Genomic DNA, 12808 nt, shown 5'->3' on the forward strand with positions numbered 1-12808 from the left:
GTACAGCATTTTGACATATCAGCTGATGTAAGAAGGGCTTTATAAATACATTTGATTTAATCTGCTGCTGATTTTATCATTTTGTTTGTTATATTATTCTATAGATGATAATGATAATTTATTTTAATTGAAGAGGTTATAATGTATATTTAAGTTATATTTATTTTAAGTTATTCATTAATGTTAAGAGAATTTTCCATTCAAGAATTTTTACCATTTAAAATGACATTTAGGGCCGTCCCTGTAGCTCAGTTGGTAGAGCATGGTGTTTGCAACGCCAGGGTTGTGGGTTCAATTCCCACGGGGGGCCAGCACAGAAAAAAATTTATGAAATGTATGCGTTCACTACTGTAAGTCGCTCTGGATAAGAGCGTCTGCTAAATGACTAAAATGTAAAAAAAATGTAAAAATGTAAAACATTTAGACTGCTAAAGGCCATCTTTAGCACATTTCTTATAGAGGGCATCAGTCTTGCATCAAATAGTGAATTCCACTGTATGCTGAATGTTACATGCACGTCTGCACAGTGTTATATTTTCACAGCTCACTGTCAGTAAACATCTTACAGTAAATATTGGGACTACAAGAGAGTTGCAAGCTTACAAAGGTAGAGTTATTTAAAGCTTTGAATGGGTCGATTGGGTTCTGGAGGTGTACGGTTACAGGTCGAGAGTTATTTAAAGCTTTGAATGGGTCGATTGGGTTCTGGAGGTGTGCGGTTACAGGTCGAGAGTTATTTAAAGCTTTGAATGGGTCGATTGGGTTCTGGAGGTGTGCGGTTACAGGTCGAGAGTTATTTAAAGCTTTGAATGGGTCGATTGGGTTCTGGAGGTGTGCGGTTACAGGTCGAGAGTTATTTAAAGCTTTGAATGGGTCGATTGGGTTCTGGAGGTGTGCGATTACAGGTCGAGAGTTATTTAAAGCTTTGAATGGGTCGATTGGGTTCTGGAGGTGTGCGATTACAGGTCGAGAGTTATTTAAAGCTTTGAATGGGTCGATTGGGTTCTGGAGGTGTACGGTTACAGGTCGAGAGTTATTTAAAGCTTTGAATGGGTCGATTGGGTTCTGGAGGTGTACGGTTACAGGTCGAGATTTATTTAAAGCTTTGAATGGGTCGATTGGGTTCTGGAGGTGTGCGGTTACAGGTCGAGAGTTATTTAAAGCTTTGAATGGGTCGATTGGGTTCTGGAGGTGTGCGATTACAGGTCGAGAGTTATTTAAAGCTTTGAATGGGTCGATTGGGTTCTGGAGGTGTACGGTTACAGATCGAGAGTTATTTAAAGCTTTGAATGGGTCGATTGGGTTCTGGAGGTGTGCGATTACAGGTCGAGAGTTATTTAAAGCTTTGAACGGGTCGATTGGGTTCTGGAGGTGTGCGATTACAGGTCGAGAGTTATTTAAAGCTTTGAACGGGTCGATTGGGTTCTGGAGGTGTGCGATTACAGGTCGAGAGTTATTTAAAGCTTTGAATGGGTCGATTGGGTTCTGGAGGTGTGAGGTTACAGCAATTGCGCAGGGTTGGTGTGGCCTGTGGTGGTGGGGCCCAATGTGACATCTTTCCCCGGGGCCCAAAATCCCTGGCGGTGCCCCTGCATACCTATGAAAAAAAAAACATGTATCTCAACAAAAAAAACATTGGCTACATGAAAAATCTTGACAATTAAAAACATGGTAGCAGCATATAAAACGGGTAGCACTAGCCTACATAGCCTTTAGAGGAAGGGTGCAGCGACAAAACCTCTTAGGAATCCGACTCTTTTCCCCCGAATTTTCACCTAAAATGACATAGCCAAATCAGCCAAACTGCCTGTAGCTCAGGACCTGAAGCAAGGATATGCATATTCTTGGTACCATTTGAAAGGAAACACTTTGAAGTTTGTGGAAATGTGAAATTAATGTAGGAGAATATAACACATTAGATCTGGTTAAAGATAATACAAAAGAAAAGAAGAAAAAAAAAAAAACATGCCTTTTCTATTTTTTGGGGTTTTGTTCCATCTTTGAAATGCAAGAGAAAAGCCATTATGACTTAAGAGTCTAGGCGCAATTTTGATATTGGCCACTAGATGGAAGCAGTGTATGTGCAAAGTTTTAGACTGATTCAATGAACCATTGCATTACTGTTCAAAATGTTGTATCGAGTCTGCCCAAATGTGCTGAATTGGGTCTGTTTTGAAGTACATAACTATAGAGAACATACAAAAATGATATGGTAATTAAAAATGTAAGTACACACTCCCAGGAATGACATAAATGATGGATAATTAGCTTCCAGTTAATGTTATTAATGAACAAACCAGTTGCTGTGATAAAAGTTTTGTTATTGCCCATGCTCCTCAAACAATAGGCCCAGTCCTGTCAAAAAAAAACGTGATTTCCGGTGTTTTATATAGTTCCACATTATGGAGGATGGAATTTATACTGTGAAATTGTGACAAAATATGATAATGCCCTTTAAAGTGTGAGAGCTGTTTGTTAAGGCCTCGTCAAATGTCAGCCTTGTTTTGGTGGGGGGGGGTGGAGTTTTGACCAGTTAGTAGACCAATAAGAAAGAGAGTTCCAAACCTCTCTGCCAATAACAGATCGTTTTCCCCTCCCCACTCAGACCACTCCCAGACAGTCCTAGCAAAATTCTTGCTTGAAAAATGACTCTTTGCTATTTTTGATATTTTTTTAGCGTTTTAATTGAAAACAAAATCACAGCAATGTACTTAACTGTTCCCCAGAAATGATTTGCTATTAAGATAAAAAAAACACAGCTGCACATCGGACCTTTAAAAACTAAAAAAAACGAAGGAGGTGTGGCTCAGTTGGTAGAGCATTGGAACTTTCAACACAAGGGTTGTGGGTTCGATTCCCACGGGGAAACCAGTACGGAGAAATAATAAGTCAGAACATGTATGCACTCACTACTGTAAGTCGCTCTGGATAAGAGTGACTACTAAAACCTAACTAATCAAACTGATATTCACACTTTTATCAAAATACATACAAGTTATACCAGTACAGCTCAGATCATATTTCAGTACAATGTGTTCTGATCGTCTGAGCAATCGGACTGCAATAAAAGTCAACCTGGAACGTTGCCGTCATAATTGACAAGGGTCAGGTGATCAAAAAATGCCCAATCCTGAGCTATTCTGTGTGGATTGTCTCAGAGGAACATTTTCTCCTTGCTGTGTCCGAAGCGTGTGTTGAGCTCCTGGGACTTCTTCAACAGACGTTGTTTCTGAGCTTCATCAAACTTGTTGACTTGCAAGTCCTGGTCCCTGTCGAACGCTCGTCTCTCCAGCGGCTTGGCTCCCTCACCCAGTTTCCTCTTCTTCATCTGCTTCTCATGGAGACTGATCAGAGACTCCCCACGCTTGGTTTCCTAACAGAGAGGAGAGAGAAAGACAAAAGTCATTTTGACAACTAATGGACGGTAGACGTCTGGGTTTAGTATCCGGGCCGGTAGACGTCTGGGTCTAGTCTCCGGGTCAGCGGTCTAGTCTCCGGGTCAGCGGTCTAGTCTCCGGGTCGGTAGACATCTGGGTCTAGTCTCCGGGTCAGCGGTCTAGTCTCCGGGTCAGTAGACGTCTGGGTCTAGTCTCCGGGTCAGCGGTCTAGTCTCCGGGTCAGCGGTCTAGTCTCCGGGTCGGTAGACATCTGGGTCTAGTCTCCGGGTCAGCGGTCTAGTCTCCGGGTCAGTAGACGTCTGGGTCTAGTCTCCGGGTCAGCGGTCTAGTCTCCGGGTCAGTAGACGTCTGGGTCTAGTCTCCGGGTCAGCGGTCTAGTCTCCGGGTCGGTAGACGTCTGGGTCTAGTCTCCGGGCCGGTAGACATCTGGGTCTAGTCTCCGGGTCAGCGGTCTAGTCTCCGGGTCAGTAGACGTCTGGGTCTAGTCTCCGGGTCAGCGGTCTAGTCTCCGGGTCAGCGGTCTAGTCTCCGGGTCGGTAGACATCTGGGTCTAGTCTCCGGGTCAGCGGTCTAGTCTCCGGGTCAGCGGTCTAGTCTCCGGGTCAGTAGACGTCTGGGTCTAGTCTCCGGGTCAGCGGTCTAGTCTCCGGGTCGGTAGACGTCTGGGTCTAGTCTCCGGGCCGGTAGACATCTGGGTCTAGTCTCCGGGTCAGCGGTCTAGTCTCCGGGTCAGTAGACGTCTGGGTCTAGTCTCCGGGTCAGCGGTCTAGTCTCCGGGTCGGTAGACATCTGGGTCTAGTCTCCGGGTCAGCGGTCTCGTCTCCGGGTCAGCGGTCTAGTCTCCGGGCCGGTAGACATCTGGGTCTAGTCTCCGGGTCAGCGGTCTAGTCTCCGGGTCAGTAGACGTCTGGGTCTAGTCTCCGGGTCAGCGGTCTAGTCTCCGGGTCAGCGGTCTAGTCTCCGGGTCGGTAGACATCTGGGTCTAGTCTCCGGGTCAGCGGTCTAGTCTCCGGGTCAGTAGACGTCTGGGTCTAGTCTCCGGGTCAGCGGTCTAGTCTCCGGGTCGGTAGACGTCTGGGTCTAGTCTCCGGGTCAGCGGTCTAGTCTCCGGGTCAGTAGACGTCTGGGTCTAGTCTCCGGGTCAGCGGTCTAGTCTCCGGGTCAGCGGTCTAGTCTCCGGGTCGGTAGACATCTGGGTCTAGTCTCCGGGTCAGCGGTCTAGTCTCCGGGTCAGTAGACGTCTGGGTCTAGTCTCCGGGTCAGCGGTCTAGTCTCCGGGTCAGTAGACGTCTGGGTCTAGTCTCCGGGTCAGCGGTCTAGTCTCCGGGTCAGTAGACGTCTGGGTCTAGTCTCCGGGTCAGCGGTCTAGTCTCCGGGTCAGTAGACGTCTGGGTCTAGTCTCCGGGTCAGCGGTCTAGTCTCCGGGTCAGTAGACGTCTGGGTCTAGTCTCCGGGTCGGTAGACGTCTGGGTCTAGTCTCCGGGTCAGCGGTCTAGTCCCGGGTCAGTAGACGTCTGGGTCTAGTCTCCGGGTCAGCGGTCTAGTCTCCGGGTCAGCGGTCTAGTCTCCGGGTCGGTAGACATCTGGGTCTAGTCTCCGGGTCAGCGGTCTAGTCTCCGGGTCAGTAGACGTCTGGGTCTAGTCTCCAGGTCAGCGGTCTAGTCTCCGGGTCAGTAGACGTCTGGGTCTAGTCTCCGGGTCAGCGGTCTAGTCTCCGGGTCAGTAGACGTCTGGGTCTAGTCTCCGGGTCAGTAGACGTCTGGGTCTAGTCTCCGGGTCAGCGGTCTAGTCTCCGGGTCGGTAGACGTCTGGGTCTAGTCTCCGGGTCAGCGGTCTAGTCTCCGGGTCGGTAGACGTCTGGGTCTAGTCTCCGGGTCAGCGGTCTAGGCTCCGGGTCGGTAGACGTCTGGGTCTAGTCTCCGGGTCAGCGGTCTAGTCTCCGGGTCGGTAGACGTCTGGGTCTAGTCTCCGGGTCAGCGGTCTAGTCTCCGGGTCGGTAGACGTCTGGGTCTAGTCTCCGGGTCAGCGGTCTAGTCTCCGGGTCAGCGGTCTAGTCTCCGGGTCGGTAGAAGTCTGGGTCTAGTCTCCGGGTCAGCGGTCTAGTCTCCGGGTCAGCGGTCTAGTCTCCGGGTCGGTAGACGTCTGGGTCTAGTCTCCGGGTCAGCGGTCTAGTCTCCGGGTCAGCGGTCTAGTCTCCGGGTCGGTAGAAGTCTGGGTCTAGTCTCCTAGTTGTAAATGCCATAGTGAGATCTTCATTCAGGTGTTCGTACAGGTGTCATGTAGTTGCTCCGTTGGGCAGAGAAAGAGGTTCTACTACTTACGTTGTATTTGGACACTTTCTCAGCCATCTGGAGCTCTTTGTGAGACAGTCGAGGGACCGGTTCTGTTTCTCCACTCTCCTTTCCCTCCAGCCGTTCCTGTTGAGACAGACAGACAGACAGACAGACAGACAGACAGACAGACAGACAGAAAGAGAAACAGACAGACAGACAGACAGACAGACAGACAGACAGACAGACAGACAGACAGAGAGACAGACAGACAGACAGAGAAACAGACAGACAGACAGACAGACAGACAGACAGACAGACAGAGAGACAGACAGACAGACAGAGAAACAGACAGACAGACAGAGAAACAGACAGACAGACAGACAGAGAAACAGACAGACAGACAGAGAGAGAAACAGACAGACAGACAGACAGACAGAGAAACAGACAGACAGACAGAGAAACAGACAGAGAGACAGACAGACAGACAGACAGACAGACAGACAGACAGACAGAGAAACAGACAGACAGACAGAGAAACAGACAGACAGACAGAGAAACAGACAGACAGACAGACAGAGAAACAGACAGACAGACAGAGAGAGAAACAGACAGACAGACAGACAGACAGACAGACAGACAGACAGACAGACAGAGAAACAGACAGACAGACAGAGAAACAGACAGACAGACAGACAGACAGAGAAACAGACAGACAGACAGACAGACAGACAGACAGACAGACAGACAGACAGACAGAGAGACAGAGAGACAGAGAGACAGATAGAGAATTATATAGTCAGTAGAGTAGGGTGAAATCCCAACAGAAACGTGTCGACAGAACCAGAACCAGTGTTTCCTACCCTGAGCTTGCGTTCTCGATCAGCAGGGGTGTCGGTCCAGAGGGATCGGTCCTTGCTCTCCGGTCCAGCCCTCTTCTTGAAGGTTCTGGCCCCCAGCCCGATGTGCTGCAGCGTTGGAGGAAGCTCTGTCATCCAGGTCTCTCGCACCACGTCCTCCGGACCATTCTGTCAATCAACCATCACAGATAAGGCTGTCAACTCATTCTACCATCTGGCCTGGGGTCTGTTCATTAGGAGGCTGTCAACTCATTCTACCATCTGACCTGGGGTCTGTTCATTAGGAGGCTGTCAACTCACTCTACCATCTGACCTGGGGTCTGTTCATTAGGAGGCTGTCAACTCATTCTACCATCTGACCTGGGGTCTGTTCATTAGGAGGCTGTCAACTCACTCTACCATCTGACCTGGGGTCTGTTCATTAGGAGGCTGTCAACTCATTCTACCATCTGACCTGGGGTCTGTTCATTAGGAGGCTGTCAACTCATTCTACCATCTGACCTGGGGTCTGTTCATTAGGAGGCTGTCAACTCATTCTACCATCTGACCTGGGGTCTGTTCATTAGGAGGCTGTCAACTCATTCTACCATCTGACCTGGGGTCTGTTCATTAGGAGGCTGTCAACTCATTCTACCATCTGACCTGGGGTCTGTTCATTAGGAGGCTGTCAACTCATTCTACCATCTGACCTGGGGTCTGTTCATTAGGAGGCTGTCAACTCACTCTACCATCTGACCTGGGGTCTGTTCATTAGGAGGCTGTCAACTCATTCTACCATCTGGCCTGGGGTCTGTTCATTAGGAGGCTGTCAACTCATTCTACCATCTGACCTGGGGTCTGTTCATTAGGAGGCTGTCAACTCACTCTACCATCTGACCTGGGGTCTGTTCATTAGGAGGCTGTCAACTCACTCTACCATCTGACCTGGGGTCTGTTCATTAGGAGGCTGTCAACTCACTCTACCATCTGACCTGGGGTCTGTTCATTAGGAGGCTGTCAACTCATTCTACCATCTGACCTGGGGTCTGTTCATTAGGAGGCTGTCAACTCATTCTACCATCTGACCTGGGGTCTGTTCATTAGGAGGCTGTCAACTCACTCTACCATCTGACCTGGGGTCTGTTCATTAGGAGGCTGTCAACTCATTCTACCATCTGACCTGGGGTCTGTTCATTAGGAGGCTGTCAACTCATTCTACCATCTGACCTGGGGTCTGTTCATTAGGAGGCTGTCAACTCATTCTACCATCTGACCTGGGGTCTGTTCAGTAGGAACAAACGTGGGGAAAATGATTCGAAATAAGAGGAATTAAAATTTGTCCTATTAAACAGTAAAAAAAAAAAGTTTTGCACGATTGAACACAACGTATGAGAATCACCCAATGAGCATGTTCCTAAGGGCGCCACCTGGTGGCGGAGTCAAGCACCATAAAGATGAACAAATTACTGGTCAACTCAACAGTAAACAACTCAACGGTAAACAACTCAACAATAAACAACTCAACGGTAAACAACTCAACAGTAAACAACTCAACGGTAAACAACTCAACAATAAACAACTCAACGGTAAACAACTCAACGGTAAACAACTCAACAGTAAACAACTCAACGGTAAACAACTCAACAGTAAACAACTCAACGGTAAACAAGTCAACGGTAAACAAGTCAACGGTAAACAACTCAACGGTAAACAAGTCAACGGTAAACAACTCAACGGTAAACAACTCAACAATAAACAACTCAACGGTAAACAACTCAACAGTAAACAACTCAACGGTAAACAACTCAACAGTAAACAACTCAACGGTAAACAACTCAACAGTAAACAACTCAACTGTAAACAACTCAACAGTAAACAACTCAACAGTAAACATGTCTCGTCCCCCACTAATGATGCAGCCCCCCCCAGTCTGGACGTAGAACAAGAGACTGGACGTAGAATAAGAACGTAGAATAAGAGTCTGGATGTAGAATAAGAACGTAGAACGAGAGTCTGGACGTAGAACGAGAGTCTGGACGTAGAACGAGAGTCTGGACGTAGAACGAGAGTCTGGACGTAGAACGAGAGTCTGGACGTAGAACGAGAGTCTGGACGTAGAACAAGAGTCTGGACGTAGAATAAGAACGTAGAACGAGAGTCTGGACGTAGAATAAGAACGTAGAACGAGAGTCTGGACGTAGAACGAGAGTCTGGACGTAGAACGAGAGTCTGGACGTAGAACGAGAGTCTGGACGTAGAACGAGAGTCTGGACGTAGAACAAGAGTCTGGACGTAGAACAAGAACGTAGAACGAGAGTCTGGACGTAGAACGAGAGTCTGGACGTAGAATAAGAACGTAGAACGAGAGTCTGGACGTAGAACGAGAGTCTGGACGTAGAACGAGAGTCTGGACGTAGAATAACAGTCTGGACGTAGAATAACAGTCTGGACGTAGAATAACAGTCTGGACGTAGAATAACAGTCTGGACGTAGAATAACAGTCTGGACGTAGAATAAGAGTCTGGACGTAGAATAAGAGTCTGGGTGTAGAATAAGAGTCTGGACGTAGAATAAGAGTCTGGACGTAGAATAAGAGTCTGGACGTAGAATAAGAGTCTGGACGTAGAATAAGAGTCTGGACGTAGAATAAGAGTCTGGACGTAGAATAAGAGTCTAGACGTAGAATAAGAGTCTAGACGTAGAATAAGAGTCTGGACGTAGAATAAGAGTCTGGACGTAGAATAAGAGTCTGGACGTAGAATAAGAGTCTGGACGTAGAATAAGAGTCTGGACGTAGAATAAGAGTCTAGACGTAGAATAAGAGTCTAGACGTAGAATAAGAGTCGGTCCTGTATATCCTCATGGTTTAATCTGTAATACAGATATCATGGATGGTCGGTCCTGTATATCCTCATGGTTTAATCTGTAATACAGATATCATGGATGGTCGGTCCTGTATATCCTCATGGTTTAATCTGTAATACAGATATCATGGATGGTCGGTCCTGTATATCCTCATGGTTTAATCTGTAATACAGATATCATGGATGGTCGGTCCTGTATATCCTCATGGTTTAATCTGTAATACAGATATCATGGATGGTCGGTCCTGTATATCCTCATGGTTTAATCTGTAATACAGATATCATGGATGGTCGGTCCTGTATATCCTCATGGTTTAATCTGTAATACAGATATCATGGATGGTCGGTCCTGTATATCCTCATGGTTTAATCTGTAATACAGATATCATGGATGGTCGGTCCTGTATATCCTCATGGTTTAATCTGTAATACAGATATCATGGATGGTCGGTCCTGTATATCCTCATGGTTTAATCTGTAATACAGATATCATGGATGGTCGGTCCTGTATATCCTCATGGTTTAATCTGTAATACAGATATCATGGATGGTCGGTCCTGTATATCCTCATGGTTTAATCTGTAATACAGATATCATGGATGGTCGGTCCTGTATATCCTCATGGTTTAATCTGTAATACAGATATCATGGATGGTCGGTCCTGTATATCCTCATGGTTTAATCTGTAATACAGATATCATGGATGGTCGGTCCTGTATATCCTCATGGTTTAATCTGTAATACAGATATCATGGATGGTCGGTCCTGTATATCCTCATGGTTTAATCTGTAATACAGATATCATGGATGGTCGGTCCTGTATATCCTCATGGTTTAATCTGTAATACAGATATCATGGATGGTCGGTCCTGTATATCCTCATGGTTTAATCTGTAATACAGATATCATGGATGGTCGGTCCTGTATATCCTCATGGTTTAATCTGTAATACAGATATCATGGATGGTCGGTCCTGTATATCCTCATGGTTTAATCTGTAATACAGATATCATGGATGGTCGGTCCTGTATATCCTCATGGTTTAATCTGTAATACAGATATCATGGATGGTCGGTCCTGTATATCCTCATGGTTTAATCTGTAATACAGATATCATGGATGGTCGGTCCTGTATATCCTCATGGTTTAATCTGTAATACAGATATCATGGATGGTCGGTCCTGTATATCCTCATGGTTTAATCTGTAATACAGATATCATGGATGGTCGGTCCTGTATATCCTCATGGTTTAATCTGTAATACAGATATCATGGATGGTCGGTCCTGTATATCCTCATGGTTTAATCTGTAATACAGATATCATGGATGGTCGGTCCTGTATATCCTCATGGTTTAATCTGTAATACAGATATCATGGATGGTCGGTCCTGTATATCCTCATGGTTTAATCTGTAATACAGATATCATGGATGGTCGGTCCTGTATATCCTCATGGTTTAATCTGTAATACAGATATCATGGATGGTCGGTCCTGTATATCCTCATGGTTTAATCTGTAATACAGATATCATGGATGGTCGGTCCTGTATATCCTCATGGTTTAATCTGTAATACAGATATCATGGATGGTCGGTCCTGTATATCCTCATGGTTTAATCTGTAATACAGATATCATGGATGGTCGGTCCTGTATATCCTCATGGTTTAATCTGTAATACAGATATCATGGATGGTCGGTCCTGTATATCCTCATGGTTTAATCTGTAATACAGATATCATGGATGGTCGGTCCTGTATATCCTCATGGTTTAATCTGTAATACAGATATCATGGATGGTCGGTCCTGTATATCCTCATGGTTTAATCTGTAATACAGATATCATGGATGGTCGGTCCTGTATATCCTCATGGTTTAATCTGTAATACAGATATCATGGATGGTCGGTCCTGTATATCCTCATGGTTTAATCTGTAATACAGATATCATGGATGGTCGGTCCTGTATATCCTCATGGTTTAATCTGTAATACAGATATCATGGATGGTCGGTCCTGTATATCCTCATGGTTTAATCTGTAATACAGATATCATGGATGGTCGGTCCTGTATATCCTCATGGTTTAATCTGTAATACAGATATCATGGATGGTCGGTCCTGTATATCCTCATGGTTTAATCTGTAATACAGATATCATGGATGGTCGGTCCTGTATATCCTCATGGTTTAATCTGTAATACAGATATCATGGATGGTCGGTCCTGTATATCCTCATGGTTTAATGATGGGTTTAATATGGCTGGATAGTTTATACACTGAGTGATGGGGTTTAATATGGGTTTAATATGGCTGGATAGTTTATACACGGAGTGGACAAAACATTATGAACATGACAGACTTCATGACAGACTGACCAGGTGAATCCAGGTGAAAGCTATGATCCCTTATTGAGGTCACTTGTTAAATCCTCTTTAATCAGTGTCGTTGAGGGGAGGAGATCGGAAGGGTGCAACTCATTATAAGGAAGGGGTTCCTTATGTTTGGTATATGAAGGTGTATATGAAGGTGTTATGTGAATCTCTCCTCCTATCCCTCCCCATTACTCCCCCCATCTCTCCTCCTCTCCCCATCTCTCCTCCTATCCTTCCCCATTACTCCCCCCATCTCTCCCCCTATCCCTCCCCATTACTCCCCCCATCTCTCCTCCTCTCCCCCATCTCTCCCTCCTCTCCCCCATCTGTCCTCCTCTCCCCCATCTCTCCTCCTCTCCCCATCTCTCCCCCTATCCCTCCCCATTACTCCCCATCTCTCCTCTCCCCCATCTCTCCTCCTCTCCCTCCCCATTACCCCCCATCTCTCCTCCTCTCCCCCATCTCTCCTCCTTTCCCTCCCCATTACTCCCCCATCTCTCCTCCCTCTCCCCCATCTCCCCCCATCTCTCCTCCCTCTCCCCCATCTCTCATCCTATCCCTCCCCATTACTCCCCCCATCTCTCCTCCCCCCCCCCCCATCTCTCGTCCTCTCCGCCCCATCTCTCGTCCCCCCCCCCATCTCTCGTCCTCTCCAGCCTGTACAGTCCGTAAGCTGGCTGGTCCTGGGTAACAGCAGCCTGTACAGTCCGTAAGCGCTGCCTGGTCCTGGGTAACAGCAGCCTGTACAGTCCGTAAGTGCTGTCTGGTCCTGGGTAACAGCAGCCTGTACAGTCCGTAAGCTGGCTGGTCCTGGGTAACAGCAGCCTGTACAGTCCGTAAGCGCTGTCTGGTCCTGGGTAACAGCAGCCTGTACAGTCCGTAAGCGCTGCCTGGTCCTGGGTAACAGCAGCCTGTACAGTCCGTAAGTGCTGCCTGGTCCTGGGTAACAGCAGCCTGTACAGTCCGTAAGCGCTGTCTGGTCCTGGGAAACAGCAGCCTGTACAGTCCGTAAGCGCTGTCTGGTCCTGGGAAACAGCAGCCTGTACAGTCCGTAAGCGCTGTCTGG

The 12808-nt window shown here is 46.9% G+C and overlaps 1 protein-coding gene across 1 annotated transcript; it reads right to left on the minus strand.

The window, feature by feature from the left end:
- Nucleotides 1–2660: 2660 nt before the first annotated feature.
- LOC106575004 (GPALPP motifs-containing protein 1) lies at nucleotides 2661–7306 on the minus strand. Its single transcript, XM_082963185.1, has 3 exons — nucleotides 6532–7306; nucleotides 5720–5815; nucleotides 2661–3373 (listed from the first exon to the last, which is right to left on the minus strand). The coding sequence occupies exons 1-3, from the start codon at nucleotides 6661–6663 to the stop codon at nucleotides 3155–3157; spliced, it is 447 nt and encodes a 148-aa protein (XP_082819311.1). The 5' UTR covers nucleotides 6664–7306; the 3' UTR covers nucleotides 2661–3154.
- Between the last annotated feature and the right edge of the window lie 5502 nt (nucleotides 7307–12808).

The sequence above is a fragment of the Salmo salar genome, chromosome 16 (assembly GCF_965601325.2).
Source record: "Salmo salar chromosome 16, fSalSal1, whole genome shotgun sequence".
Lineage (NCBI taxonomy): Eukaryota > Metazoa > Chordata > Actinopteri > Salmoniformes > Salmonidae > Salmo > Salmo salar.

Excerpts from the sequence above, each read along its gene's own strand:
- LOC106575004 (XM_082963185.1), bottom strand. The coding sequence starts at position 6,663 with ATGACAGAGCTTCCTCCAACGCTGCAGCACATCGGGCTGGGGGCCAGA. Across the intron at positions 5,816-6,531 it reads ATCGAGAACGCAAGCTCAGG|GAACGGCTGGAGGGAAAGGA; the intron begins GTAGGAAACACT and ends CTGTCTCAACAG. Across the intron at positions 3,374-5,719 it reads AGAAAGTGTCCAAATACAAC|GAAACCAAGCGTGGGGAGTC; the intron begins GTAAGTAGTAGA and ends CCTCTCTGTTAG.